The 15,743-nt window shown below is 49.0% G+C and overlaps 1 protein-coding gene across 1 annotated transcript; it reads right to left on the bottom strand.

Moving 5' to 3' along the window:
• Positions 1–11,909: 11,909 nt before the first annotated feature.
• LOC146194234 (uncharacterized) lies at positions 11,910–13,341 on the bottom strand. The gene is made up of 2 exons (XM_084597302.1): positions 12,734–13,341; positions 11,910–12,642 (listed from the first exon to the last, which is right to left on the bottom strand). Exons 1-2 carry the CDS (start codon positions 13,099–13,101, stop codon positions 12,579–12,581), a joined length of 432 nt encoding a protein of 143 aa, XP_084453428.1. The 5' UTR covers positions 13,102–13,341; the 3' UTR covers positions 11,910–12,578.
• Between the last annotated feature and the right edge of the window lie 2,402 nt (positions 13,342–15,743).

The following is a 15,743-nucleotide window of genomic DNA, read 5'->3' as shown; positions in this document are numbered from 1 at the left end:
CACAACTTGTTACTCATCCAACGCGCGCCAGTGATGACTCTTCTAACATTCGTGACCTTATATTAACTTCTCACTCTGAAAACTTTGCCGCAGTTACACACCTGCAAGGCCTAAGTGGTCACGCAGTAATCCACACTTCATTCACCTGTAATCTGCTCGAAAGCAAAAAAGTCAAAAAGAAACTTACACTTTACGTTCGTGGCGATTTATCCAGCATAACTAACGAATTATCTAAATTTTGCGAGAGCTTCGCTTCCAATTATCAGTTTCGCTCATCCGAATCTAAATGGCTCCTTTTTAAATCGGAGATGCAAAGGCTAATAAGGCTTTACATTCCAACTATTACAGTAACCGAGCGAGTGCAGTACCCCTGGTTTAACACGTATACCTAAAGTGTCTTAATAATAAGACAAAACGCATCGTCCGCTGTGTTAGAATCAATAACTCTCAACTCGCATGGGACAAATATTGCTCTGCTGCTAAGAACTACGATTCAGTTGTATTAAAGGAAAAGCGAAACCTTGCCTTCCATGCTACAAAATAACCCCAAAAGCTTTCTGAAACGTCTTTTTCCCATTTAGCCTAATTCCATATATCTTTGTGACCTCGACGGCTCTCCTATTCCCGACCTTTCTGCTTCTTTGCTGTACAGGGTGGTAATGGTACTTCCTTAGACGCTGAATGTACCAGCAAAGTTTGTACGCTGATCTTCCCTTGCCCACTTGTGTTATAGCTTTAACGATCTGCGAATGCGTGGATGATGTGAAGCTTTCAATGTTATCAGGCGACATAGAGTCAAACCCTGGCCCTGAACTAGGTGAAGCTAACCCTAATGCTGATGTTCTTGCTACTATTGCGGCGCTGTCGTCAAAATCAGATACCCGCCATGCTGAACTGATGGATACTTTAACCCAGCTCAAGGCTAACCGACTTGAATTACCGCGCAAAGTGTGTGTTCTCACTTCGAGGCTTATGGCTGTTGATTCCCACGTGCAGACGTTGGAAGGCGATTGCTCCCACGGACTCACCCGATGCTGTTCATCCTGAGCCATGCTGCAATAAATTCACGGTTAAACCATCTGGAGGACCTATCCCGTCGAGATAACCTTATCTTTTACAGTGTCCTGAACAAGGACTCAAAAACCTGGGCTGAATCCGAAGATCATCATCATCAGCCTGACTATACCGACTGTAGGGCGAAGGCATCTCCCATATTCCTCCACTTAACCCGATTATGTGCTAGCTGCATCCACTTGACCCCTGCGAACTTCTTAACCTCATCCGCCCACCTAAATCTCTGCCGCCCCCTGCTACGCTTTCCTTCCCTTCGAATCCATGCAGTTTGTTACCCTAAGCGACCATCGGTTATCGTCTCTTCACACTACATGTCCTGCCCGTGCCCATTTCTTCTTAATTTCCACTAGAATGTCGGTAACTGAGTTATTTCTCTGACCCACTCTACACGCTTCCTAGCTCTTAATGATACCCCTACCATTTTTCGTTCCATAGCCCTCTGGGTTGTCCTCAACTTAAGTACAACCCTTTTGGTTAGCCTCCACGTTTCAACTCCAAAGGTGAGTACAGGTAAGATTCAACTGTTGTATACTTTCCTCTAGAGCGATACCGGTAAGCTGCTAGTCATAATCTGCGAGTGCTTGCCAAATGCGCTCCATCCCAATCGTATTCTTCTTGTTATTTCCTTTTCGTGGTCCGGGTCTGCGGTTACTACCTGTCCTAAGTAGACGTATTTGCCTACTACTTCTAGTACTTCGCTACCTGTTCCTTTCCGACTACTGTTCCTTCCCGAGGCTGTTGAACATTACCTTTTCCTCTGCATATTGATTTTCAAGCCTACCTTTCTATTTTCCTGTCTAGTTCATTAATCATTACTTGCAGTTCATCCCCCGAGTTGCTTAGCAAGATAATGTCATCAGCAAATCGCAGCTTACTGAGGAGTTTTTCATCTACCCTTTTACCTAACTGCTCCCATTCCAAGTTTCTGAATACTTCCTCTAAGCAAGCTTTGAATAGTACTGGGGAGAGTGTGTGTCCTTGTCTAACACCTTTCTTTATGGGAATTTGTTACTTTCTTTATGGAGAACTATGGTTGCTGTGCAGCCACTATATATATCTTCCAGCACTTTCACGTACGGCTCGTATACCCCCTGATTTCGCAATGCCTGCATCACCGCCGAGGTTTCAACTGAGACAAATGCTTTTTCGTAATCAATGACTGCTACGTATAAGGGCTGGTTGTATTCCGGATATTTTTCTATCACCTGATTGATGGTACGGATATGATCGATAGTAGAGTACCGTTTGGGAAAACCTGCTTAATCCGTTGCTTGATTGCAGTCTGAGGTTGTCCTGATTCTATTAGCGATTACCTTGGTAAATATCTTGTACGTAACAGACAGTCAGCTGATTGGTCTGTAATTTTTAACGTCCTTAGAGCCCCCTTTCCTATGAATGAGGATAATGTTTGCATTCTTCCATTATTCCGGTACCGTCGATGACACCAGGCACTGTGTATAAAGGGTGGCCAGGTTTTCTAGCAAGATATTCCCCTCGTCCTTCAGCAACTCTGTAGTTATCTGATCCTCTCCAGCTGATTTCCCCCTTTTCATATTTTCTAATGCTTTCTTGACCTCGTCCTTCGTCACTGGTGGAACGTCTGTTTTTCCCTACCGCCAATCTCGTTACGGTCCTGACTTCTTTGGCTGCTTAGAGATCTGTATAGAACTCCTCGGCTACTTTGACTATCTTGTCCATATTAGTGATGACGTTGCTCGCCTTGTCCTTTATCGCATACACCTGGTTTTTGCCTATGCCCAATTTCTTCTTTATTGCTTCAAGGCTTCGCCCGTTTTTTACAGCATGTTCAATTTTCTGCATGTTATACTTCCTAATATCGGCCACCTTGCGCTTATTGAATAGCTTTGATATCTCGGCCAGTTCGATCTGGTCAGTTTGATTTGAAGCTTTCATACTCTGGCGTTTCTTAATCAAATCTTTCGTCTCCTTAGCTTACCGGTATCCTCTCTAACTATCCTCTATGCTCTCTACCTATCCTCTCTAACCATCTCTAACCGAAGCCAATATGTCACAGTCAATAGTTATGACTCGCCTCTAATTTGTGCAACCTCAGGAGTACCTCAAGGTTCTGTGTTAGGTACTTTCTTGTTTCTAATTTATATTAATGATGTTCCTAACATTGTTTCGTCCCACATTATACTTTTTGCAGATGACTGTGTTCTTTACCGTATCATTAATAATCCCCTTGATGAAGCATGATTGCAGTTAGACATGGATACAATTTCTTCATAGTGCAGCAACTGGCTTATGAAGCTTGACACTACTAAATGCAAATACATGTGTATTTCTAACCATACTCATAAAACAACTCGCTGTCTTCTTAATACCACTCCGCTATCAGCTGTTTCATCATACAAATATCTCGGCGTTCACGTAACACTAACACTCTTGGAAAATGCACGTGATTTATATACCTAACCTGGCTAACCGCACACTAGGCTTCTTACGCCGCCATTTCAGAGCTGCAGACTGTTCCGTTAGGCTTAATTTGTATAGGACGTTAATAAGACCCGAACTAGAATATGCATGCCCTATTTGGGATCCTAATCAAGTAACTTTAATTAATAATTCAGAGCCCGTTCATAACCGCGCCTCCGGCGTTATTGTTTCTAATTTTTCACGAACTGCAAGCGTATCTGCAATAAAATGAACCCTTGGTCTTCCTGTGCTTTCTCTGCGTCGTAAGTATTTTCGCTTATGTCTTTTTCACCGAATTTATTATACTAATCCTATTCTCAAAGATCAGTTATTTCTTCCTCCTTCTTATATATACTCATGAATTGATCACAGCCTCAAGGTAGGGATCCCGCACTGCCGAACCACACTTTGTTTGAATTCATTGATTCCTCGAACCGCGATTGAATAGAACCTTCGTCACTGCCGTCACCGATGTAGAACATTTTAAGAAGACTACGGCTGATTTTGCATGCCTTGCCTCTCTGTAATGCTTCCGGGCCTGGAGAGTATTAAAAATTAAATAAATAGACTCCGAAGTAGCTAATCTAATAAACAACGTACGTGTTTTGTTCCATATTGCCGCGAACTGTTTAAATCTTTATTTGTTCCGGTTCGACAGCCGCTGGCAGGCGGCCTTATCATTGTTATTCTGGCGCGCGTATCAATTCTGTATCCCTTGTATGTTCATGCTCGTTGCCGCGATACGGCGCGTTATCATTTTCTTCGTCGCGAACGATGCGCCGAGATCTGCCTCGAAGATTCCGATCACTCGCGTATGTTTCTGCAACGTTCCAGGTTGTGCTACTAGCAGTTTGCGACATTATCTAGATTGTTCTCAGCAGCCTTTAAATTGAGCGTTGACGAGGGAGACAAGCATTTTTTGTTCGACGATCGACGAGTACGTTTTTTGCTATCGCCGCACCCGAGTTGCTTAGTTCTTTGGCGGGCGCAAGTCAACCCAATAAAGAGTTTCTTCAGTGCAATCATCGACTCTACATTTTTGTCATCGACCTTGTCACCACCACGTGACATCTGGGCCCGCTTGCACAAAACAATCTTAAGACTGTCTTAGCTAAGTCCAGACTTAACTGGAGTCTAAAGAATAGGCCACTAGCATGGCCGCTTAAGACTGGAGTCAAGACTGGGCTTCAGTCCTGACTTGAATAAGTCGCTTGTATGATTACGACTCTAGTGCTGTCTTGGTTAAGACACAAGGACGCCAGGTGTCTAAGTAGAGAAATTAGGGAAATACAGGGATGCGCTGGCACTGTCCCTGCTGTAAGATGTACACATTCCGTCAATTTTGCTTTGTGTAAAATTCGTGCCATTGCTTTTTGCGGCTTAAGATTGTGTTACGAGGAAAAATGCCCCAAGTGGTTGCTGAGGCCGTTCTGGGAAGCCACTCTGGTGAACATGAACCCGAAGCGTTCGACGTTCGGAACACGAGCCGTCTTAAATAAGCTTGGTCTTTCTAAAGACACCATTTAAGTCTGGACTTAGCTCGGACTTTATCGTGCAAGCCGGCCCTGGTGGAGGTGCTGCCTTTGATCGGTCAAGCGAAGACCCTAGTCTTGTTCCTGTCGCCCTGGGGGACCAGCCAATAGATCATCGAGCCAGCCACCGACTTCAAGGGCTACAACCCGAAGACGGTCTGCTGCCTGACCCCGTTCGACACCGGAAGGCACCACCTTTGAAAATGGTCCAGTCAACAGCACCAGTAGTCTTGGTGCAGTCCCGGGAGCCCCCCATCTTCCAAGAACTTCCCACTGAAGATGCGAAGGACTGGATGGACATCTTCGACCGTGTGGCAGAATTCAACGACTGGAACCAGGAAGCGAAGGTGAGGCAAGTCTATTTTGGTCTTCAGGGATCTGCCCGTATATGGTTGGAAAATCAGGAGGCGGATTTCAAGGATTGGGAGATCTTCAAGAAAGAGTTTTTGACTGCCTTTGCAAGTGCAGTTCGGAAGGGAAGAGCCAAGGTCATGCTTCAATCAAGACTTAACTTTCAAACGAGCCCGTATGGGTCTGCATAAAGGAGATGAAGCGAATGTTTCGCCGCGCCGACCCTAACAAAACCGAAGGTGAGAGAGTGAAATTTTTAATGCGAGGCGTAAAGAGTCACTTTTTGCAGGACTTGTCCGGAAACCACCGAAAATTGTGGACGAATTTGAAAGTGAAGCCTACACCATCGAGAAGACGTTGGACACCCGGATGCACCACTACGAGCGACCACTACAACCAGACTACTCAAGCCACTACCCCAGCGCATCTGCAAGCGGAGAAAGCCTTCGCGACCTCATCCGTGAGATCGTCCGAGAGAAACTTCGTCGCTTACTGCCATCATTCCAACAACCCCAGGTTGCAACGCTCGCGGACGTCGTCCGTGAAGGAGTCCAGAAGGCGCTCGGCTTTCCGCAAGCGACGGCTGCGACAGTTCCAGCACAAGAGGCAACAGCGATGAACTACGCTGCTGCATTACGTTGCCCTGTGCCCTGACGTGAAGCTTTCCAAGCCCTCGCCGCTATCGTCCTGTTCCTGAAAGCCGCCCCTTGGCCCCCGCCCGCCAAGCCTACCGCGACCCCCAAGCCCCAGGAAGTGCGATGCCCGGATGACTGCGAACAACAGGCCATTATGCTTCCACTGCGGTGAGGCCGGCTACATTCTGCGGCACTGCCCGTACCGACGAATCGGTCTCCGCGGATTTGCAGTCGACGCTCCACGACCACGCCCAGGTGAACGACCACAAGAAATCGACAACTATCTGCGTAGCGGTGAGATTGTGCCACCAAGCCGTCGATTCAGGTCTCCATCGCCGTACAGGGCCCGCTTTGCGTCGCCAGGCCGTAACTATGATGAGAGTATGCGCGGAAGGTCCTCAAGCCCGCGCAGGGGAAACTAAACAGAGCAACCTTTGGAGGTGAGGTTGCTCAACGGCGAAAAGACGAACATCCTCCGCCGCCGACGACCACTAACGACGACGTAGCCATTTCACCACCGCTCCACACGACGTCATCGACGGCAACACGACCAGACTGCAAGCAGACACCGCCGCCCAGCGAAGTAACAACGGTATGCCCCGGCCATGACCTGAAGAAACGACGGAGCCGAGATCGGACACTAAGGCCCACGTGCAATGCGAGGACGCGAAAAAGTGACCTTGAAGTTGATATCGAAGGTGGCAGAGTAATTGCCCTAGTAGACACCGGAGCTGACTTTTCAGTCATTAGCGGGCCGTTAGCCTCTCAGCTCAGAAAAGTTACCACCGCTTGGGATGGCCCGCTGATTCGCACCGCAGGTGGCAACCTGATTACTCCATCGGGACGATGCACTGCAAGACTATCCGTAAATGGACGTACTTACCCCATCAGCTTTGTGGTCTTGAAGCAGTGCTAACGCGATGTGATTTTAGGCATGGACTTCCTAAATGAACATAGGGCTATCATCGACCTACGATCCAAGCTCATCAAGCTCTCTGCAGACAAAGCCATTCCTGCTACGACGACGTCGACGCAACACATCGTTCTAAACGTCCTCGATGAAGAATTGACCATGCCGCCCCGATCAAGCGTCGCAGGCAGCGTAGGTAGCGCAGACATCGAAACCGCTGAAGGCATCGTCGAAGGAAATATCCAATTGCTCTTGGAACGAGGTGTCGGCATCGCAAGAGGCATCGCGCAATTCCAGAGAGGACAAGCTCAGGTGCTGGTAACAAACTTCACCGAAGAATACCGGCATCTTAACAAGGGCACGACGATCGCTTTTCTCGACGAATTAGCGGACCTCAAAGATGTATTCACCCTCCACGACCAAACGCTGGAAGACGCACCGCACCAATTCCGTCAGCCCACATTTGACACCAACCCGGCATTGACCCACAGCAGGAGAGATCAGAATCTCAGTCTTCTTCGAAGCTACGGGGAGTGCTTCTCGTGATCATCGAAGGCACGACAAACACCACTGGCCAAGCACCGCATTATAGAAGTGAACACGCCCGACTTCTGCGCCAAAGCCCTTCTCGTGTATCGCCGCGAGAACGCCAGGCCATACGCGATCAAGTTGAGAAAATGCTGCGTGATGACGTAATCCAGCCATCGAAGAGCCCCTGGGCGGCACTAGTCGTTTTGGTGATGAAGAAAGACGGCACACTTTGCTTCTGCGTTGATTACCGTCGCTTGAATAGCATAACGAAGAAGGATGTCTACCCCCTTCCCCGCGTCGATGACACTCTAGACCGGCTCTGCAATGCAAAGTACTTCTCATCGATGGACCTGAAGAGCGCATATTGGCAAATTGAGGTCGATGAAAGAGTCGCCAGAAGAGCGCATTCATCACACCGGACGGCCTTTATGAGTTCAAGGTGATGCCATTTGGCCTCTGCTTCGCACCAGCCACGTTTAAACGAGTAATCGACACAGTCCTGGCAGGCTTGAAGTGGCAAATTTGTTTGGCATATTTGGACGACGTAGTTGTCTTCTCGTCAAACTTTGAAGATCACCTAAAACGACTGCAGACAGTGCTGGAAGCCATCAAGTCATCGGGACTAACGCTAAAAGCAGAGAAGTGTCACTTCGCCTACGAAGAACTGCGGTTCCTAGGTCACATCGTTAGTAACGATGGTGTTCGCCCGGACCCGGAGAAAACAGCTGCAATTCCCACCGCGTGTCGACAAGAAATCTGTGCGCCGATTCCTTGGGTTGTGCGCTTATTATCGACGATTTGTCAGAAACTTTTCGCGCATCGCCGAACCTTTTACGCAGCTTACAAAGCCTGATGTACCTTTTAAATGGGAAGCGGCGCAAGGAGAAGCCTTCGATGAACTTAAGCGCCGCCTGCAGTGCTCTCCTGTACTTAGCCATTTTGATGAAAACGCCGAGACCGAAATTCACACCGACGCGAGCAGTGTGGGCCTAGGAGCCGTTCTTGTCCAAAAGAGTGCCGGACATGAGAAAGTAATCGCCTACGCTAGCAGGTCCCTCACAAAAGCCGAAGTCAATTACTCGACGACCGAGGAGTGCATTGCGATCATATGGGCCACTTCTTTGCTTCGCCCATACCTATACGGCCGACCATTCACGGTGGTAAGCGACCATCACGCGCTCAGCTGGCTGGCTAATTTGAAAGATCCCTCCGGCCGCCTTGCCAGATGGAGCCTACGACTTCAAGAATTTGATATGACTGTAGTCTATAAGTCGGGCCGGAAGCATTCCGACGCAGACTGTTTATCCCGAGCTCCCGTCGACGCTCCCTCGAAGAACGATGACGACGACACCTCTTTAGGACCGGTAAGCGCCAGCAGTTTCGCAGAACAACCAATCTCTTTCTCTATGGAACAACAGCGATCAGACCCTGAGCTGAAAGCGCTAGCCGATTACTTGGAAGGAAAGACCGCTTCCCCTGATGGTGTGGTCAGGCGACATTTATCATCTTTCGCGTTTAGCAATGGCCTCCTCGTGAAGAACTTCGCACCCAGCAGGACCGCGCAGCTTCTCGTAGTGCCTAAAACCCTTCGGCAAGAAATTCTGCAGGCGTTGCACGATGAGCCCACAGCAGGCCACCTCGGATTTGCGCGCACGTTGCGTCGAATTCAGGAGAAGTATTACTGGCCTCGACTGTCTGCCGAAGTTGCCCACTACGTGACGACGTGTCGTGAGTGCCAACGACGCAAGACGCCGCCGATCAGACCAGCAGGACTACTAAACCCGATTCCGCCCCCAATCCTGCCCTTTCAACAAATTGGGATGGATGTCCTCGGCCCTTTTCCAATCTCGTCTATGGGTAACAAGTGGATCATCGTGGCCACTGACTGCCTTACCCGTTGCGCCGAAGCAAGAGCACTACCAAATGGTACGGCAGAAGTCGCCAAATTTTTTGTCGAACAAATTCTCTTGCGACACGGCGCCCCAGAAGTGCTCATCACGGACAGGGGAACGGCGTTTACGGCAGAGTTGACGCAAGCCATCCTGGAATACAGTCACACAAGCCATCGACGAACAACTGCGTACCATCCCCAGACCAATTGCTTTACGGAGCTCCTGAACAAAACGATCGCGGACATGATCGTTATGTACGTCGACGCTGAACACAAGACCTGGGACGCCATCCTGCCGTACGTGATCTTCGCGTATAACACGGGAGTCCAGGAGACGACCAGAGCGACCCCGTTTAAGCTTGTGTACGGCAGGGAGCCCACGACGACGCTCGACGCAATGCTGCCGCACGTAACCAGCGAAGACAACCTTGACGTCGCCGCCTACCTGCAGCGTGCAGAGGAAGCCCGACGACTCGCACGGCTGCGTATTAAAGACCAACAGCGCACCGACAGCCGACGATACAATTTACGACGACGCCACGCAGAGTACAATCCAGGAGACCAAGTGTGGGTTTAGACACCAATTCGTCGTCGCCGGTTAAGTGAAAAGTTGTTGCGTCGATACATTGGGCCATACAAAATCCTTCGCCGCGTCGGACCACTGGACTATGAAGTCATTCCCGACGGAACGTCAGCATCACAACGTCGACCCGCACGCCCAGAAATTGTACATGTTGTACGACTGAAGCCATATTACGCGAGTTAAAGAATCTGTGGTGTTTAAACTTTGCAGTGTTTATGTTTAAATTTCTTTGTTTTGGAACATCGAGGCGATGTTTTTTAAGGGGGGAGTAATGCCGCGAAACCTTCAAAACAGTATTTGTTGTTTTTTAACAGCCGCCAGCATACAGGCTTATCACTATGATTCTGGACCGCGTATCAGTTCCGTAATCTTTGTTTGTTAATGCTCGATGTGGCGAGTCACACCTTTATCAGTTTTGTTGCAGCGCAAGATGCACCGAGATCTGTCTCGAAGGTTCCGGCCACTCTTGTGTCTTTCCACAATGTTCCAGCCCGTGCTGGTAGCTGTTTGCGACGTTATCTAGATTGTTCTGTGCAGCCTTTAAATTGAGCTTTGCCGAGTGTGACGGGCATTCTTTGTTCGACGATCGACGAGCTTGTTTGTTTCTACCGCCGCCGCCGAGTTGCTTAGTTCGTTTGCGGGCGCAAGTCAGCCCAAATAAAGAGTTTCTTTAGTGCAATCATCGACGCTTCATTTGTGTCGTCGACCTCGTCACCACTACGTGACGATATTAACAATGTGACCAATGGCTCATGACGCTAAATGTAAGTCTTTCCAGCTATCATTGCAACGCCGCCGTAACTATGTCGCTCCTACTAATTACATTAACAACAATCCTGTTGTACTTTCTTACTCCTGCAAATACTTAGGAAAATGTTTATTTCAAGTATGTGTACTTAGTTGAGGGGGAGGGCAAAAGGCATGCAAGCCTGATGAGGCCCATCCCCCTTGGTGCACCTGGCGCAGCAACACAGCGTAACATGTGCAACAGTAATAGGACATGTGAAATGAACACACACGAAATACAAAGGCAAATCACCATATGCACATCAAAGATATGTTGACAGAAGTTTAAAAGACACTTTCAATATTTATTAGACACGCTTTCATCAGTATAAGTTTATGAGGGTTCAGCTGAAAGCATGTCTGCTACTTTTTTCCTGAATAAGCGTCGTTTCTCCATTTATGGACGAGATCTTTTATTTCTTTGCTAGAATTAAGAAGAGCTGTTATCTGGTACAATGTAGCTTGAGAGCCATAAGTTATTCTTATTCTGGGCGGCCTGACAGAATAGTTTCTTAGTTCGTAGTTCTGGTGTTCGACAGTGTGCACGATGTGTGCAAGTGCCCCCATGTAAAACAAATGGTGAGCATGACTGGCCAGTCGCAGTGTGATTAGTTTATAGATATTTAATATCTTTAAGCTACCCCAATGTGGAAGTGTGGTATCTAGATATGGAATACCAGAGATGACTCTAATTGTTCTTTTTTGTAACAGAAAGAGTGATTTCAAATTTGTGTCAGATGTGCAACCCCAAACCAGAAGACAGCAATGGAGATCAGATTGTACAAGCGCAAAATAAAGTTGTTTCTTTAACACATTGGGAGAATAGACCTAAATTTATTGATGATACCAATGGAGCGTGCGACTTTCAACCGCACAGAGTTTACGAGGCCATTCCACAACAACTTTTCATTAAATGACTCCGAGGAAACACTTAGATTCAGCAAGTTGGATGACATTATTTCGGAACATAATACTTTGTTCCATGTCTATGACTGTTTTTGGGTTTAAAGGTTCCAAACTTTATTTTGTTTATATTTAATTCTAGTCTATTAACGTTTAACCTGAAGGCTCCGCCTTCTAGAATACGGGTTCGCGAGCGATGGTCTCGCCCGACGAGTGAAAACCAAGTCTTTCTTAAAAGCACCGGTTTATTCCGGATCAACAGAAAAGTGTAAAATAGAAAAGAAACAGCATTGGTCAAAACTGCGCTGGAAACATGCCGTCGAAGTTCGCGACAATGGACTATGAGAATAAAACGGAACAAGGGTCAGGGCTTCCCCGCTACAACACAAAACACACTGCGGCGCGATGGGCGAGTAATAGGGCCAAAGCGTTGATCACGGTACAAAAACATTGCTACTCGCGTGGCAGCACTCACGCTAACACTCCTAAGGCTTCCTTGAAGGCGCCGCTTCCGTCTTCGCCTCGCAGGACTTCGCTCCGTCGTCCGTGTACATCCCGCCGGCTTGGGACGCTGCCATGCCGCCTTCCTGTGGCCGGCCTCCCGGCGAAAAAGCCCCGAGCCTTGCTTCCAACGCGCTTATCTACCCTCTGTCTCGCGCCGATAACATGCCGCCCCCGCTCCGGGCAGCTCGCTCATGCGTACTCGCGCTGCCCGGGCGGACACCAACACAAACAGAAAAAAGCGCGGCGGTTCGAAACGCTAAAAGGGGCTGTGGGGCCCCACACTCCCCCCCTCTCAAGACGGGACACCTCCCGACGTGTAAAATAACAATAACGCGGGATAAGGGCGGAACTGGTACTGCTGCTGACGGGGCGCATGCTTGGAGGTATCAGCCGAGCGTGGGTAGCCGTAGTGCCTGGTAGGTCAAGTGGTTCTATGTGGCTAGTGGACGGCCGTGGTAAGCTCGGAGATCGGCCACGTTGACTGGTCCGGCTTCTCGACCACCCTGCACATGGCGAATAAAGTAAGAAAGTCGAGACGCGCGCTTTGTTATCGTGTAAGGGCCAGTCCATCGTGGAGCGAGAGAAGCAGCAAACCCTTTTGCAGCATCACTTAGTGGGTGCGTGCGGCGAAGGACTTTGTCGCCGACTGTGAATTCCAAAGGTCGCCTTCCCTTGTTGTACTGGTTACAGTGTTCCAGGCGGGCAAGGTCCAGGTTTTCCCTTGCCTCCTTCAGAGTCTCGGCCAAGCGGCTGGAAAGATCATGAGCAAATTTAGAATGGCTAAGACCCGGTAAATCAGAGCCATTCAGAGCATGCTCAATAGGGAACCTGAGCTCACGACCAAGGAGAATGGCCGCTGGCGTAAAACCTGTTGACCGGTTTACCGTGGTTCTTGTGGCGAAGGCCATCTCCTGGATACGAGCGTCCCAGTCCTTGTGTCGCTCCGTGAATGCCACCATCATAGTCTTGAGATTTCGATTCACTCGCTCTGTAATGTTTGCTTGAGTATGGTAGGGCGTAGTCTTTTTGTGCTGCACGCCAAGAACTTTGCAAGTGGCAGTGAATATCCTACCGGTGAAATACGTGGCATTATCAGTGATAAGCTGAGCTGGGAAACCAAAGCGAGTGAATGTTTCTAGTAGCTTATCCCAAATTATTTTCGAGTCTAGCCTACTCAGGGGATACAATTCTACCCATTTCGAGAAATGTTCAGTAATTACTAACAAGTAGCGATTCCCTTTCACTGATCTGGGATAGGGACCCATTATGTCGCAAGCTACAATTTCCCATGGTTATCGGCTCTCTACAGGTTGCATGAGGCCCGGTGGTTTTCCTCCCCTTGGCTTCGCGGTCTGGCAGGTATGACAAGTGCGGACGAATGTCAGGACATCCCTTCTCATGCGGGGCCATGTTGCAACGCGACACAATTTGTCATATGTTTTCTTGCCATCGCTGTGACCTGCGAGGCGTGTATCGTGGAAGTACTCTAGAAAATGCTTACGTAAGCCCTTAGGAACGACCACACGAAATGCGGACTCACCACTGTCGGTGTCCGCAGCAGGTATATACCGCAGGATCAAACCATCTTCTGCTTCCACGTAGCAGTCATAGCTTCCGTTAAGCGCCCGGCTCCCTGCAGGGCTGGCGCTGTTCAGGCTTTGGCGTATCTGGTTGCACTGGTCGTCTGAAAGCTGAGCGTCAAGGAGCTGTTGACGGGACACCAGTGTGCCCCAGGTGTCGGCAGGAGCTGTCACAGCATGGACCGCGGGTGCTCGCTCTCCCTCGCCCGGAAGTGGAGCTCGTGACAGGGCATCGGCCACTTTGTTGAAAGTGCCTCTTCTGTATTCTACCCTGTAATTATACTTTTGGAGAGCGAGTGACCAGCGGGCCAGACGGCCAGCTGGATTTTGCAACCTCGAAAGCCACGATAGGGCCTGGTGGTCGGTCTGAATAGTGAATTCTGCACCATCCAAATACATGTCAAATTTCTTGAGGGCAAACACAATCGCGAGACACTCTTTCTCTGTCACAGTATAGTTCCTTTCCGGTGCCGTCAGTGTATTACTAGTAAATTCCAATGGGCAAAGCTTTCCTTGATGTTCTTGAAGCAATACCGCCCCAATTCCGTACTCACTTGCATCCGTTTGTACCGTGAATGGCCGGTTAAGGTCTGGAAGCCGCAGGCGTGCAGTATCCGCGATGGCTGCAGACAGTGAACGGAATGATCCCTGCTCGGCTTCTGTCCATGACCAGCGGGCACCCTTCCGGAGGAGCTGATGGAGGGGTCGCACCATGTCAGCGCAGTTCGGGATGAAGTGGCGGTAGAATCCCACCATGCCCAAGAAACGCTGGAGGCTCTTTATGTTGTTTGGTGGGGGGAGCTGCAGAATGGCTTGAAGCTTCTCTTCATCCGGGCGAACTGTGCCCTGTTCCACAATGAACCCAAGAAGATTAATTGTGCGTGTCACCAACTGAACCTTGCCGGGGTTAATGGTGATGCCCGCCTTCTGCATTCGTTGAAGGACATTCGTTAGATGACGGAGGTGCTCTTCTAAGCTTTCTGAGAACACTACTACGTCATCCATGTAGGCCATAGCGTAGTTAAATTTAGCGTCTCCGAGCACAATATCCATCACCCGTTGAAAAGTAGCAGGTGAATTGCACAACCCGAAAGGCAAGCGCACAAATTCGAACAGTCCCCGGTGGCAAGTGAAAGCCGTTTTCTCAATGTCGCAGTGGTCAATCGGGATTTGCAGAAATCCCCTACTGCAGTCAAGAGTTGTAAAAAATTTTGCTGACCCAAGTGAGTACATGACAGAGTCAACAGACGGGAAAGGGTAAGAGTCTCGCACTGTCACAGCATTCAGACGTCGATAATCGACACACAACCATGCTGTTCCATCCTTCTTAGGCGCGAGAACAACAGGAAACGCCCAGGGGCTTTTTGATGGTCTCACCGCACTGGTAGCCACCATTTCGTCGAGGGCCCCATCCAGCAGCGCTCGCTTGTGGACACTCAAGGGCCTTGGATTGAATCTGATAGGACGAGCATCGCCGGTGTCAATCCTGTGGGTTAGTACGTTGGCCTTCCCCGGAGCCTCCGTGAACATTGCTGCAAAGGGCCTGAGCATTGTCTCGATTCTGCTTTTTTCCGCTGGTGACCCCGTGAAGGAATTCAAAACGGTTAGAATACCACAGCCTGTGATATTGGTCGAATGGCCGTTCGTGGCAAGCAACTGTGACTGTGGCTCAGCGGCCTTAGTCTTGAACTGAAATGCTTCTGTACCGGTGCCATACCGGTAGGTTCCCTTACTGAGATCTATCACGATTCCTGCCTTCACTATGAAGTTACGGCCTAGTATGACTGGCCAGGATAGTCCGGGGAGGTGTAAGAAACGCTGTCTAATCTTTCGACCATTTATAGCAAATGTTAGGCGGGCTGCTGAGGTTGCGGGTACTATGCGAGTTGACGCCATACGAAGGTTAGTGTTTACACTCCGCAACCGGACACATTTTGTCTCGCAGGAATTTTTCACCTGATCGCCGAAGACTGACACTGTAGACCCTGTGTCTAAAAGGGCTGGAAGCTCCAGTCCGGCCATTT

The sequence above is a fragment of the Amblyomma maculatum genome, chromosome 3 (assembly GCF_055883805.1).
Source record: "Amblyomma maculatum isolate TAMU_Amacu chromosome 3, ASM5588380v1, whole genome shotgun sequence".
NCBI lineage: Eukaryota > Metazoa > Arthropoda > Arachnida > Ixodida > Ixodidae > Amblyomma > Amblyomma maculatum.
This window is presented reverse-complemented; position numbering and strand designations above follow the sequence as displayed.

Bases quoted from the DNA above. Each gene is read 5' to 3' on its own strand.
- LOC146194234 (XM_084597302.1), bottom strand. From the start codon at position 13,101: ATGATGGTGGCATTCACGGAGCGACACAAGGACTGGGACGCTCGTATC. The intron at 12,643-12,733 runs GTTTGCTGCTTC...CGCCATGTGCAG, and splicing joins CTAAGTGATGCTGCAAAAGG to GGTGGTCGAGAAGCCGGACC.